Source organism: Macrotis lagotis, chromosome 6, assembly GCF_037893015.1.
Source record: "Macrotis lagotis isolate mMagLag1 chromosome 6, bilby.v1.9.chrom.fasta, whole genome shotgun sequence".
Taxonomy (NCBI): domain Eukaryota; kingdom Metazoa; phylum Chordata; class Mammalia; order Peramelemorphia; family Peramelidae; genus Macrotis; species Macrotis lagotis.
The window spans coordinates 221287161-221303207 of NC_133663.1; the positions used below are offsets into that span (position 1 = coordinate 221287161).

The following is a 16047-nucleotide window of genomic DNA, read 5'->3' on the forward strand; positions in this document are numbered from 1 at the left end:
AAAAATCCTGAATAAAATCTTAGCAAAATGATTACAAGTCTTCACTAGGATAATACATTTTGATCAAGTAGGATTTATTCCAGGAATGCAGGGCTGGTTCAATATTAGGAAAACTGTTAGTATACTCAATTATATCAATAACAAACCTATCAGAAATGATATGATCATAGCAATAGATGCTGAAAAAGCTTTTGACAAAATACAGCATCCATTATTAAAAACTATTAAAAACACTAGAGAGTGTAGGAATAAATGGACTGTTCCTTAAAATAGTTAGCAGTATCTATTTGAAACCATCAACAAGCATTATATTTAATGGGGACACATTAGAGGCATTCCCAATAACATCAGGGGTGAAACAAGGGTGCCCATTATAACCACTACTATTCAATATTGTATTAGAAATGTTAGCATCAGCAATTAGAGAAGAAAAAGAAATTGAAGCAATTAGAATTGGAAAGGAAGAGACAAAAATCTCACTCTTTGCAGAGGACATGATGTTCTACCTAGAGAATCCCAAGAAATCATCCAAAAAACTACGGCAAACAAGTAGCAATTTTAGCAAAGTTGCAGGTTATAAAATAAACCCTCATAAATCCTCAACTTTTCTATATATGTCTAGCAAGAAATAGCAGGAAGAGCTAGAAAGAGAAATCCTATTCAAAGTAACCTCAGACAATATAAAATATTTGTGAGTCTTTTTGCCAAGACAGACTTAGAATCTTTTTGAAAACAATTATAAAACACTTCTCACACAAATTAAATAAGATTTAAATAACTTGGCAAATATCGGCTGCTCATGGACAGGTAGAGCTAATATAATAAAAATGACAATTCTACCAAAACTAAACTATCTGTTTAGTGCCCTACCAATCAAAATTCCAAAAAAAAATGAGCTATAAAAAATTGTAAGTAAATTCATATGGAGAAATAAAAAGTCAAGATTTGCCAGGAGCTTAATGAAAAAAAGTGCAAAAGAAGGTGGCTTAGCCCTACCCAATTTAAAATTATATTATAAAGCATCAGTCATCAAAACTGTTTTGTATTGGCTAAGAAATCGAGTGGTGGACCAGTGGAATAAACTAGGTGTAAGAGCAGGAGATGATTATAGTAATCTGCTGTTTGATAAACCCAAAGAGTCCGGCCATTGGGATAAAAACTCCCTCTTTGATAAAAATTGCTGGGATAATTGGAAGTTAGTATGGAAGAAACTTAGATTAGACCAACACCTCACACCCTTTACCAAGATAAGATCCAAATGGTTACAGGACATAGACATAAAAAAAATAAGCAAATTAGAAGATCATGGACTAGTCTACCTGTCAGATCTATGGAAAGGGGAGCTGTTTATGACTAAGGAAGAGTTGGAGAACATCACCAAAAACCAATTAGGTGATTTCGATTACATTAAATTAAAAGGCTTTTGCACAGATAGAACCAATGTAACCAAGATCAAAAGAAATGTAGTAAATTGGGAAATAATCTTTACAACTGATGATTCTGACAAAGGACTCATTTCTAAAATATATACAAGGAACTGAGTCATATTTTTAAAACAAAAAGCCATTCCCCAGTTGACAAATGGTCAAAGGATATGCAAAGGAAATTTACAGATGAGATCAAAGCAATCCATAGTCATGAAAAAATGTTCTAAATCATTAATTTTTAGAGAAATGCAAATTAAAGCTTCCCTGAGGTACCACCTCACACCTCTCAGATTGGCCAATATGATCAGGAAGGATAATGATCATTGTTGGAAGGGTTGTGGGAAATCTGGGACACTATTACACTGTTGGTGGAGCTGTGTACTCCTCCAACCCTTCTGGAGAGCTATTTGGAACTATGCCCAAAGGGCAACAAAAATGTGCATACCCTTTGACCTAGAAATACCACTACTGGGTCTATACCCTGAAGAGATGATTAAAAAGGGTAAAAACATTACTTGTACAAAAATATAGCAGCCCTGTTTGTGGTGGCAAAGAATTGGAAATCAAGTAAACGTCCTTCACTTGGGGAATGGCTTAGCAAATTGTAGTATATGTATGTCATGGAACACTATTGTTCTATTAGAAACCAGGAGGGACGGGATTTCAGGGAAGCCTGGAGGGATTTACATGAACTGATGCTGAGTGAGATGAGCAGAACCAGAAAAAACTGTACACCCTAACAGCAACATGGGATTGAGGTTCAACTTTGAAGGACTTGCTCATTCCATCAGTGCAACAATCATGAACAATTTTGGGTCCTCTGCAAAGGAGAGTGCCATCTGTATCCAGATAAGGACCTGTGGAGTTTGAACAAAGTGCAAGAACTATTCCCTTTAATATAGACTAAAACAGATATTGTCAGATCTTTTTACCTCTTAGACTTCTCTTATTTAAGGATATGATTTCTCTCCTCACACCCAATTTGGATCAAGGTACAACATGGAGACAAAGTAAAGACTAACAGAGTGCTTTCTGTGGGGTTGTGGGGGGAGGGAAGCAAGATTAGGGGGGAAATTGTAAAACTCAAATAATATCTTTAATAAAAATAAATTAAAAACAGAACAGTAGAAACCACAGGAAAAAAACAATAAAATTGACATTGTTTCCATGGTATACGCTGATCTAAGTTGAATGCGATGAGAGAAATCATATACCTATAAAAATAAGGTGTAAGAGATAGCAAAATTACATAATAACATATTGGGGGGGTTTAATTATAGTTAATATAGTCTTTGGTCTTGGTTGAAACTCCACAGTTCTTTCTCTGGATGCAGATGATATCCTCCATCGCTGATAACCCAAAATTGTCCCTGATTGTTACTTTGATGAGATGAGCAAGTTCATCAAGTTTGATCATCCACCCCCATGTTGCTGTTAGAGTGTACAGTGTTTTTCTGGTTCTGCTCATCTCTCTCAGCATCACTACATGCAAATTCCTCCAGGGTTCCCTGAATTCCCATCTTTCCTAGTTTCTAATAGACCAATAGTGTTCCATGACATAAATATACCACAGTTTGTTAAGCCATCCCCCAGTTGAAGGACATTCGTTTAATTTCCAATTTTTTGCCACCACAAAACAAGGCTGCTATGAATAATTTTGTACAAGTGATGTTTTTACTCTTTTTCATAATCTCTTTGGGGTATAGACCCAGTAGTGGTATGGCTAGGTCAAAAGGTATGCACATTTTGGTACCTTTTGGGCGTAATTCCAAAGTGCTCTCCAGTAAGTTTGGATGAGTTCATATCTACACCAACAATGTATTAGTGTCCCAGATTTCCCACTTCCCTTCCAACATTGATCATTGTCCTTTCTGATCATATTGGTTAGTCTGAGAGGTGTAAGGTGGTACCTCAGAGATGCTTTAATTGGTATTTTTCTAATTAGTAATGATTTAGCACAATTTTTCATATGACTGGATTGTTTTAGTTTCCTCATCTGTAAACTGCCTTTGCATATTGTTTGTCAGTTGGGGAATTGCATTTTTTTCTTTGAAAATTTGACTCAGATCTCTGTATATTTTAGAAATGAGTCCTTTGTTAGAAATACTAGTTGTAAAAATTGTTTCCCAATTCACAGCATTTCTTTTGATCTTGGTTTCAGTGGGTTTTGTCTGTGTAAAAGCTTTTTAATTTAATGTAATCAAAATTATCTAGTTTGTTTTAATGATGTTCTCCATCTCTTCCTTGGTCATAAACTGCTTCCCTTTCCGTAGATCTGAAAGGTAAACTATGCTTGATCTCCTAGTTTGCTTAAAATATTGTTTTTTTGTCTAAATCCTACATGCATTTTGATCTTATCTTGGTATAGGGTGTGAGGTGTTGATGTAATCTAAATTTCTTCCATACTGACTTCCAATTTTCCCAATGTTTTTTTTCCAAAGAACAAGTTTTTGTCCCAGTAGCTGGATTCTTTGGGATTATGAAACAGCAGATTACTATAATCATTTCCTGCTATTGTACCTAATCTATCCCACTGATCCACCACTATTTCTTAGCCAATACCAGACAAGTTTTGATAGCTGATGCTTTATAATATAATTTTAGAACTGGTAAGGTTAAGCCACCTCATTTTGCGCTTTTTTCTTTGAATACCTAGAAATTCTTGCCTTTTTTTTCCTCCATATGAATTTACTTACACCTTTTTCTAACTCATTGAAGTAATTTTTTGGAATTTTGATTGGCAGGGCTCTAAACAGGTAGTTTAGTTTCGGTAGAATTATTTTTATTATATAAAGTTGGCCTATCCATGAACAGTTGATATTTGCTCAGTTATTGAAATCTGTTATTATTTGTGTGAGAAGTGTTTTGTAATTGTTTTCAAAAAGTTTCTGAGTATGCCTTGACAGGTAGACTGCCATGTATTTTGTTTGAAGTTAATTTGAATGGGATTTCTCTTTCTAGCTCTTTCAACTTCATCTTGCTAGTCATATATAGAAATGTTGAGGATTTATGAGGGTTTATTTTATATCCCGTGACTTTGCTAAAGTTGCTAACTATTTCTAGTAGTTTTTTAGATGATTTTTGGGAATTCTCTCGGTATCTGCATCATGGTATCTGCAGAGAGAGAGTTTTGTCCCTTCCCAATTCTAATTCCTTCAATTTCTTTTTCTTCTCTTGTTGCTGAAGTTAACATTTCTAATACAATATTACATTGTGGTGGTGATAATGGGCGTCTTTATTTCACCCCTGATCTTACTGGGAATGCCTCTAGCCTATTCCTATTGCATGTAATGCTTGTTGATGGTTTCACATAGATACTACTTATTATTCGAAGGAACAATCCATTTAGTCCTAAACTTTCTAGTATTTTTAGTAGGAATGGGTGCTGTATTTTGCCAAAACCTTTTTCAGCATCTATTGATATAACCATATGATTTCTGAGAGGTTTGTTATTGATGTAATTAGTTAATTAATTATACTGTTTTCCTAATAGTGAACCAACCCTGCATTCCTGAGATATATCCTATTTGGTCAAAATTTATTATCCTAGTGATAAATTTTATTCATTTTGCTAAGATTTTATTTAAGATTTTTGCATCTAGCACCGGCACTGGAGTCAGGAGTACCTGGGTTCAAATCCCGTCTCAGACACTTAATAATTACCTAGCTGTGTGGCCTTGGGCAAGCCACTTAACCCCATTGCCTTGCAAAAATCTAAAAAAAAGATTTTTCCATCTATATTCATCAGGGAGATAGGTCTATAATTTTCTTGCTCTGTTTTAACTCTTCCTGATTTAGGTATCAGCACCATATTGGTATCATAGAAAGGGTTAGGCAAAATTCTGTCTCCTCTATTTTTCCAAAGAGTTTATATAGAATTTCAATCAATTGTTCCTTAAATGTTTGATAGAATTCACTTGTGAATCCATCAGACCCTGGATATTTTTTCCTTAGGGAGTTCAATGATGGCTTGTTGAATTTCTTTTTTCTGAGATAGGGTTCTTTAAGTATTTAATCTCCTCTTCATTTAACCTGGATAACTTATATTTTTGTAAATATTTTTCCATTTCACTATGATTGTCAAATTTATTAGCAAAGAGTTGGGCAAAATAATTCTAAATTATTATTTTAATTTCCTCTTTATTGGTGGTGAGTTCACCTTTTTTCACTTTTGATACTAGCAATTTGGTTTCCTTCTTTCTTTTAATCAAATTGACCAGAGGTTTATAAATTTTATTTTTTTTTCATAAAACCAACTCTTGGTTTTATTTATTCAATAATTTTCTTCCTTTTAATTTTATTATTTCTCCTTTAATTTTTAGAACTTCCAATTTGATATTTAATTGGGGGGGTTAATTTGTTCTTTCTCTAATTTTTTTTAGTTGCATATTTAGTTTTTTGATTTCTTTTTTTTCTAATTTATTCATGTAGGCATTTAAAGAAGTAATATATCCCCTCACTGCTGCATTGAGTATATCCCATAGGTTTTGGTATGCTGTTTCATTATTGTCATTATCTAGGATGAAATAATTAATTTAATTCTTTCTATAATTTGTTGTTTGATCCAATAATTCTTTAAATAAAATAAGGTTATTTAGTTTGGGGTCTATATCTCTCTGTCCCAATATTGCATATGGTTTTATTGTATTATGATCTGAGAAAGATGTATTCACTATTTCTGCCTTTCTGCAATTGTCATTAGGTTTTTAATGCCTTAGTACATATTCAGTTTTTTTTGTAAGTGCCATGTACTGTAGAAAAGAAAGTATATTCCTTTCTCTCACCCTTCAACTTCCTCTATAAGTCTATCATCTCTAAGTTTTCAAACAATCCATTTACCTCCTTAACTTCCTTCTTGTTTATTTTATGATTAGATTTATCTAAATCTGAGAGTAGGAGTTTGAGGTCTCCCACTAGTAGAGTTTTGCTGTCTTTGTCTTCCAGTAGCTCTTTCAACTTCTCTTCTAAGAATTTGGATGCTATACCATTGGGTGCATACATATTTAGTATTGAAACACTATCTACTTTTTGCAGCTGCTTTGTCTGAGATAAGGATTGTAGCCCCTGGTTTTTTCACTTCAGCTGAACATATATATATAATAAATATATTTTGCTTCAACCTTTTACCTTTACTCTATATGTATCTCTCTGCATCAAATGAGTTTCTTATAAGCAGTATATTGTAGGATTCTGGTTTTTAATCCACTGCTATTCACTTGCGTTTTAAGGGAGAGTTCATCCCATTCACATTCAAAGTTATAATTACTAACTCTTTATGGCCCTCCATGCTATCTTCCCTCTGTAATTTTCCTCTCTTTTCCCTTTATCCATATCCACAGGTATTTGGTTTCTGAATTTCGCCTCCTTCAGTGTGTTTTCCCTCCTATAACAACCCCCCCTCCATTTTCTTTCCCATTTCCCCTTCCTCCTTCCCTTCCTCTGTTAGTTCCCCTTTTTCTCCCCCCCCTCCCCTTGTCCCCTTTTATACTTGAAAAGTAACATAAGTTTCTTAACTGAGTGTGTATAAGTTAACTTCAAGCCAAGTCTGATGAGAAGAAAATTCAGGTGGTTCTAACCTCCTTTCATCTCCTCTATTGCAAATGGTCTTTTGTACCTCTTAATGTAATGTGATTTACCCCATTCGGTCTCCTCCATCCTTCTGTTTCCTTACTGTCCCCCTTTTTAAGGAGGTATTGTTTTTAAATCATTCTGTCTGAGTCACAGAAAATCATGAGTGTCTATCACTTCTGGCTAAATATATTCTCTCTAACAGAGTTACAATTTTTTTTAGGCTTTTTTTTTGCAAGGCAAATGGGGTTAAGTGGCTTGTCCAAGGCCACACAGCTAGGTAATTATTAGGTGTCTGAGACCGGATTTGAACCCAGGTACTCCTGACTCCAGGGCCGGTGCTTTATCCACTACGCCACCTAGCCTCCCCAGAGTTACAATTTTTGAGAGTTATTAGAGTCTGTCTCCCAGGTAGGGATATAGCCAGTTTCATCTTATTGGCTAATAGGGTTTTTTCCCCTTTACCCTTTGTTTTAACATTTTCATGTGTCTCTTGAGCCTCTTGTTTGATGTCCAAATTTTCTATTTCGCTCTAGTCTTTTCATCAGGAACTGTTGTGAAAGGATCCCATTTCATTCAGTGTCCATCTTTTCCCCCAGAAGTGAGGGCTCAGCTTTGCCAGATAGTGTATTCTTGGCTGCTTTCCAAGCTCCCTTGCTCTTTGGAATATCTCATTCCAGGCCCTTCGATCCCTTAATGTTGATGCAGCCAGGTCCTGCACAATTCTTACTGTGGCTCCTTGGTATTTAAATTGTTTCTTTCTGGCTGCTTGCAAGATTTTCTCTTTTTATCTGATAATTCTGGAATTTAGCCACAATATTTCTTGGTGTTTTCATTTTAGGATCTCTTTCCGGAAGGGATGGAAATATTCTTTCAATAACCATATTGCCCTCTGGTTTCTTGATATCAGGAAGTTTTCCATCACTAAATCTTTTAATATTAAATCCAGGCTTTTTTTGTCTTTAAAGTTTTCAGGAAGTCCTATATTTCTCAAGTAGTCCCTTCTCAGTCAGTCCACAAGGTCAGTGGTTTTGTTAATGAGGTATTTTACATTTTCTTCTATTTTTTAGATCTTTTGGTTTTGTGTAACAGAATCTTGTTGTTTCATGAAGTCATTAGTTTCCACAGATTCCATACTTTTTAAAAGAAGAATTTTCTTCATTTACCTTTTGTAATTCATTTTCCAATTAGTCAGTTTTGTTTTTGAAGGAGTTTTCCATTTGCTCAAATAGAGTTTTGAGAGAATTACTTTCTTTTTGCATTTGCCCAATTGAGGATTTGAAAGAATTATTTTCTTTTTGCATTTGCCTAATTGATGATCTGAGAGAATTATTCTCATTTTGTATTTATCCAATTGTATTTTCCAAGGATTTGTTTTCTTCTTGTGAGATGCTAATTTTCTCTTGCAATGTGTTAATTTTCTCTTGAGTTTCTTCTCCCAATCTTTCCAATTGATTTCTAAATACCTTCCTGATGTCTTCAAAGAAGTCTTTCTGGGCTGGAGATTAGTTCATATTCTACTCAGAAGTGCTAGATCTCTCTGGGTTAGAATCTGATTCTTCCAAGTATTTCTTCATGAGTTCCCCTTTTCACTGCCTTTTTTCTTCATTTTTTTAGTATCTTGTATTGGGGGGAGGGACTGGCTCTCAGAGGTTTGTTATTGAAAACCCTAGAGGCTTTGTTTACTTGGCTTAGTAATTCCAAGGGCTGGCCAGTAGGGGTGCTAGTTGCTTTCTCACAATCCTGGAGGGAGTGGGGGGGGGCTGAGGAGGGGCAGCAGGGCTTGTGTTGACCTTGAACAATGGGTTGGGCCTATGGAGGAAGTCCACACCTGAGCCTGAGGAGGTGGGGGTGGCAGCTACTGTTTGTTCCTGGAAGAATGCTTCCCTAAAAGTATGGAGCTCAGGACCCATACTGAGCTAGACAATTTTCAGGCATGCAGACCTCCCTTCCCCTGGCCCCTTTAGCCCACAGCTAAAGTTGGTTAAGCCTCTGCGGCTGAGGCCAGTCCTCTGGCTTCCCCCAGATACTGTCCCTGTGCCCACCCTCTGGTCTTTGCTCCCGGTTCACCCATGGTCCCCTGAGACAGACATTGTTGGTAGGTGTTCCTTTTCCTAGTTTCTTTTTCTGAGTTTTGTCAATCGAGTTTCTGTTAAGAGGTTTATTTCAGGTTATTTTTGAGAGAACCCTAGGAGCACTTAACACAGTGCCTGTCTTGTCTCCACCATCTTGGCCAGAAGTCCCAATTTGCATTGTTTTAAAAGAAAAATATAGTAGCCTATATGATAGCTTCATCATTTACAAAGTGCTTTTTTTTTTCAAAACAGCCATGAAGTGAGTAGGGCAAATTTTATTTCTTTTTAAAGATGAGTGAACTAAAAATCTGAGAAGTTAAAGTTATTTGTCCCAAGTGACACAGAGCCAATAAGTGTGAAAGGTAGGATTTGAACTGGTTCATACTCCCAGCCCAGTAGCCTTCAATTGTATCAGAACTATCACTTCTCTATACTGTAATATTAGTACTAAATACTAGTATTTCTTTAAATAAATTTAAGGAATTAGAAAAATTAAGGTATACCTTGAAGCGTAAGATGTGAAATTTGTGACTCAACCTATCTACCCAAATATGTAAACTTACTTTTATGATTGAAAAAATTAACTGATTTATATTACCTTTTTTTCATTGCAGCATGTGTATACCAATTTTAGCTTTATGGAAGTTAAATTGTAGTCTTAATCTGCTGAACATTTCTCCAAGAAATGGAAATTAAAACTAGATAGCTATGATCTTTCTAGCTTTAGTTTTATCTGGTTATAATCCATGCACTGAAGTTCTTGTATCCTTCCTGTTTCCTGCCTTCAATATACATTTGAATGTAGCAATTTAAAATATTAAGATGAACCAAAATAAATCAGATTTAGTGTCATTCAGCAAAATAATATTTATTTGTCATTTATATATTTATGTATGTGTGTATATTTATATATGTGTATATTTTGTGAATATATTTATATATATATATATATATGTATGTGGGTACCTGTGTGTGTGTGTGTGTGTATAAATATGTATGAATATATATATTTTTTTCCTTCTCTGTACACCAAGTATTTCTTACCATGTAACAAACAATTTTGAGAGTAGGGACTTGAGGGGCTTTTTCTTTATTCATTTTATCTTTGATAAAAGCTTTGCTTTTTTTAGTTTTATTAGATTTGAATGAAATATACTTTTTTGAGAAGAATGTAGTATGAACATATTAAACTCTTTGGTTATGTGATCACCATAGAAGAAAATATTAGTATTTGCTCTAGTTACAGAAACATGAACAAATTATGTTTTAATTTTCATTTGTCTGTTTCTCCTTTACTTTTAATTGTTTTCTTTTTTTTCCTCTCCTCATAGGATTATGGAATGTGGGAACGAGGAGATAAGACAAACCAGGGCATACCTGAACTGAATGCAAGCTCTGTAGGAATGGCCAAGGTGAGATTGTTTCTGTTTATTACATTCTTTTTGTTTTGTTTTGCCCACACCCCCTTGTTTTGACTCAGTTCACTTTACTGTAAGTTCTGATAACATATTTTTAAAAAGTTCTAAATGACAAGCACCCATATAACCTTCTCAAGACTGGTTCATGAGGGATCTGCTTTGGGAATGGTAGGAAGTGAGCATGATCCTTATTCTTTGCAATGCTCATTTGCTCATTTGTTCATTCATATCAGTTCTTGAAACTGTTTGTTAAAATTAACACTTTATATTTGTATATCTCTCTAGTTTTCAAAGAAGAGTGGGACACAATGGAAAGGTCATTGGCTTTGGAATTGGAATATCTGAGTTCAAATTACATCATGTTTTCATTCTAGCTGTATACCCCTGAGCAGGTCACTTAACCTCTCTGTGCCTCAATTTCCTCATCTGCAAATGAGGATATTAGACTCAATAATCTCTAAATTCTCTTTTTTTCTATCTGGATTTCTCTTTATCTCTAAATGATGATTTGGAGTCTAGACTTGACTTTATTCCTTTGATCTCTCCTAGCTTTAATTCTATGACCTAGAGACAGTTGCATGTGTATCCATTCCTTCTTGTTTACAACAAGAGACAGCAATGTTTTCCCCATCTTGTAGATAAGCTAAGGATTTTTAGACTTGGGAGGAGCTGGCCTCATAGCAAATCTGTTAAGGAAACACAAGAGTCTTATTGCTGTTTTACAATTGAAGAATCTGAGGCTCAGAGAAGTGAACTGACTTCTTTCTCATCCCAGTTAAGCCAATAGCATCATGGATCCAGAGGGAGCAGAGCTCTCAATATCATTTAGTCCATCAAATAATCAGTGGTAGAACTATGATATAAACACAGGTCATCTGATCTGAAATTCAGTGTTCTTTCTACTAGATCCTATTATTGATAAATATTGAAGTCACACTCAAATTCACAACTTTCTTCATGCCAGATGTCCTTTGTTCTATGCAGTTTGCTATTTCTTAAGGTTAGGTAAATCATGTGACTTTAAGGTCATAGGCCAAATAGGTGACAGAACAAGGACTAGAACTTTGGTCCTTTGATTCATAGAATTAGGTTCTTTCCTGTACCTTGAGATCTGTCTCCCAAGAAACCAGAGATGACATTCATGACAGGTTCTTTTTGTCTTAGCTATAAAAAAAAACACTTGGGGAGGGGGACAGAGCCAAGATGGCAGCGTGAAGGCAGGAATTCCCCTGAAACTTGTTCCCCCCAAAACTCTAAAAGCCACCAAATTATGACTAGTCAAAATCTAGAGGGGCATAACCTTAGAAAGACTGAGTGATACAATTTCCCTTCCCAGTCCAAGACATCTTAGAAGATCTCTGGGATAGGTCTGTTCCACCAGGACTGGGGGTTGGAAAAAGCTGCAGCACAACACAGCCAAGCTGGATGCTTGGGTCTGTAGCAAAGGGGGTGGTTTATTCATTAGGAACAGCCAGAAGGGGTGGTGAGAGAACTCTGCCACACCAGAGTGAGTGTGGAGCAGAGCACCATCTCAGAGCAGCCCTACGATGAGAACATGCAGCGGGATTCAGCAGAGCCACCCAGGACATCCAGAGCTCTCACTTCATAGATGGTAAGGGAGTCAGGGGAAACTACAGAAATCTCTCAGCTGTTTGCCCATACTCAGATCCAGGTTTCAGTCTGGGCCCCCACAACACCAGGGCTTGAAGCCTCTCATAAGACCTTAGAGGAATTGAGATCCCTGTGGATTGTCCCAACCCCCCCCCCCCCCCACCAAGCCTTGGAAGTGTGGTAAATCAGTCATAGGCAGAGGAAATTAGCAAACAACAGAAAAAGAAGAATTTGACCATAGAAAATTACTTTAGTTCCATGGAGGACAAAAATGCATTCTCAGATGATGACAAATCAAAGTTTCTGTATCCAAAACCTCCAAGAGAAATAGAAAATGGGCTCAGGCTATGGATGTGCTCAAAAAAGACTTTGAAAAGCAATTTGGGGAGGTAGAGGAAAAAATTGGGAGGAGAAATGAGAGCAATGCAGATAAATTGTGAAAACCAAGTCAGCAACTTGGTTAAAGAAATACAAAAAAAAAAAAAAAAAACCCTGAAGAAAATAATATGTTAAAAACCAGTTTAGGCCAAATGAAAAAAGCCACACAAAAGGCAAATGAGAAGAATGCCTTAAAAAGCAGAATTGGCCAGCTGGAAAAGGAAATAAAAAGCTCTCTGAAGAAAAAAACTCCTTCAAATGCAGAATAGAGCTAAAGGAAGCTGATGACTTTGTGAGAAATCAGGAAGGAATAAAACTGTACCCCAAAAAACCCAAACAAAAAGTAGAAGAAAATGAAATATCTCATTAGAAAAACAACTAACCTCGAAAGCAGATCCAGAAGAAATAACTTAAAAATTATTGGCCATCTAAAAGCCATGATCAGGAGAAGGGCCTAGACTACATTTTCCAAGAAATAATACCGCAAAATTGCTCTGAGATTCTAGAAGCAGAGGGTAAAATGAAGAAATTCACCTATCACCTCCTGAAAGAGATCCCAAAAGAAAAACTTCCAGGAATGTCATTGCCAAACTCCAGAATTCCCAAGTCAGAGAGAAAATACTAAAAGCTGCCAAAAAGAAGCAATTCAACTACTATAGCTCTATAGTCAGGATTACACAGGATCTGGCATTGAGGGCTCATACAGCTTGGAATATGATATTCCAGAAGGGAAAAGAGCTTGGTTTACAACAGAGAATCAACTACCCAGCAAAATTGAATGTCCTCGTTCAGGGGAAAAAGATGGACTTTCAATGAAACGGGACTTTCAAACGTCCCTGTTGAAACAATCAGAGCTGAACAGAAAGTTTAAATATGAGGAACTTAATGATGTTTAACTGTTTGTTTTCCTGCATGGGAAGAAGATACAGATAACTCATGAATTTTCTCATTCATAAGAGCAGTTAGAAGCATATATAAGCAAGGCACAGGAAGGAGCTAAATATAATGGTATAATAGAGTAAAAAGGAGGAGTCAATGGGTGATAAAGGAAAGTACTGGGAGGAAGGGGTTAAGATATTTAACATTGGAGTCAAGAGGAAGTTTTTACAGTGGAATGGAATGGGGGAGCATGAGGGGAAATGAGTGAGCCTTCATTCTCATCAGAAATGCCTCATGGGGCAGCTAGGTGGCGCAGTGGATAGAGCACCAGCCCTGGAGTCAGGAGTACCGGAGTTCAAATCCAGCCTCAGACACTTAATAATTACCTAGCTGTGTGGCCTTGGGTAAGCCACTTAACCCCATTGCCTACCAAAAACCTAAAAAAAATGCCTCAAAGAGGAAATAACATACACACTTAATAGGTTATAGAAATCTTTCTTACCCTAGAGAAAAATGAGATGAGAGTGATGGGATAAGGGGAACAGGGAGAGGGAATGGGGAATAGGAGATGGATGAGAGCAAAGATCATGGTAGAGGGTCCTCAGATAAAACACACTTCTGATCAGGGACAGGGTGAAAGAGAGAGAATAGAAAAAAATCTAAGTTCCCACTCTCATAGGGTGGAGAGAAATACAGCTAGTAATAGCAACTGTGGGAAAAATATTGAAGCAACTCCTTTGGTGGACTTATAAAGAAGGCAACTCATCCTAGAGACAGAGCTGTTGGAATCTCAACAGAGAATGAAGCACCTTTTTTTTTCCTCCCTCCTTTGGTGGGGAGGGGGCGGTTCTGATTACTCTCACAAGATTATTGTAATAATGTAAAATAAAAAAAATAAAGGCTTACTACTCTTCTTAGTCTATAGGTCTCAAGTTTGATCTCTGACTTCACCAGTTTTATTTTCTGCTACCTTACATTGCAGAAAATTTTTTAAATAAAATGTAGAATTGGAAGCTATAATTAAAAAAAAACTCAGTTGAGAAAAATTGACCTAAAATTGCCTTCTCCTTCTACCCCAAGTTAATAAATTTGAGAAGTCTTTCTTTTCTTTAAAGATAATTTATGCAAAATGAGACCAGTTACATGAATTTTAATATATGTAGAGATGTAGATAATTCATTTATCATATAGACAGTCCTTTTTAAAAATGTATGTTTTCTCTCTTCCTATACTGGGAACTGAAAAGTAAAATAAAACATTGTTTTTTTTTAAAGAAAGCATGCATTTACAGTAGTATCAAATAGGATTTAGAAATATTGCTCTTTTGGGGGGGGGAGAATGTTCTTATAAAATTCATTAATGCATGAAGAAGGGAAAATAACCCTTAGACCTGTGCTTCTAGGCAGCACTGGAAGCGATTGATGAGTTAGATCTATTTGGAGCCCACGGAGGACGGAAGTCAGTGATTCATGTCCTTCCTGATGAGGTGGAGCACTGCCAGGTAAGATTGCCCTGTGGTAGCATTTGAAATGTTATGTTGAAGTATTCCTTGCTTCTTGTGATGCCTGAGGGCACCTCTAGCAGCAGAATGTCATGTTCCTTTAAAATGTCTAAGCCAGGACCAAAATGTTCTCTGGTTCATATACCTTAAAATCATAGTTTACATTGTTGAGTTAACTCTTAATAGCCAGAGGTCAAAGCAATGATAAATGTCTTAGTAAGAAAAAAAGAAAAACTTCCCCAAAAACCTTGAGTGCACTCTCCCATAACACCAATACACAATATACCGGTCAGAATATAGTAAGCAGTCTTGGCCAGAGCAGAGTGATATTTTCTTGTGTTGTTTTCACACTGATTCCCCTTTACTTGCTTCCCTTTGGTTTTGTATTCTTAGTTACCAGTTATTTGTCTCCTTTACATGTAATTTCTTCCATAAACTGCTTGCCTATTATCTACTCTGCAGCCTCTAACTCAGCTGAAATCTTTGTTCATCTCTTCTTCAAGAAAATAGGTGTTGCTCTTCTTAACTCTAACCTTTAAACTCCTTTTTTTTTCTTTTTACAGTTGCAAACCTTTTTTATTTGGGGGAACACATATAACACTTTGCCTTTTCAGATGGTTTTTAGGAAATGACTGATGAGTACCTAATAGAGTTTTGGCAGAACAAGAACAATGACTCCTCCACCATAAACTGAAGGTGATCAATATACAGAGACAGCACCAAGGAGGTAGTTTACAGTTAGACACTTGAGTTAGAACCTAATACTAGTAATACTAGTTCTAGTATTAGTACCTGAAATGCCACTGCATGTTAATAAATATTCTACAATCTGTCGGTAACTTCAAGAAGAATGGAGAGGAAATTTTGGGAACTAATCCAGTTTCTGATGGAGCAGAAAAAATTTCAAAGTCAAGTGTTTGATGCTTCAAAACATTTCCTTTGATTTTCCTATAGTGTTGACAGTGTTCCAGTTGCCAACCCAGCTTGGCTGCAAACTTGGCTCAATGCAGCAATACATTCATTTGGACAAGGAAGACTATGCCCAGAGGAGGGGGAGGGACACTCAGCCTGAAACCCAGTAATCCTTTAAGTGAGGAATTTTGGAAAAAAACAAAACAAAACAAAAACCCCAAAGTAAATGTATTTATGTCTATTACTATTTAGAATGTTGCTTATCATTTAATTTCTTG

The 16047-nt window shown here is 36.1% G+C and overlaps 1 protein-coding gene across 2 annotated transcripts in view; it reads left to right on the top strand.

The window, feature by feature from the left end:
• Positions 1–16047, top strand: part of PHKA2 (phosphorylase kinase regulatory subunit alpha 2) — a 120018-nt gene that overhangs the window by 29577 nt on the left and 74394 nt on the right. For both annotated transcript variants that reach the window (XM_074192324.1, XM_074192325.1), the window contains exons 6-7: positions 10402–10482; positions 14759–14857. In XM_074192324.1, the coding sequence (XP_074048425.1) occupies positions 10402–10482; positions 14759–14857 (180 nt within the window). The remainder of the gene's footprint in view (positions 1–10401; positions 10483–14758; positions 14858–16047) is intronic.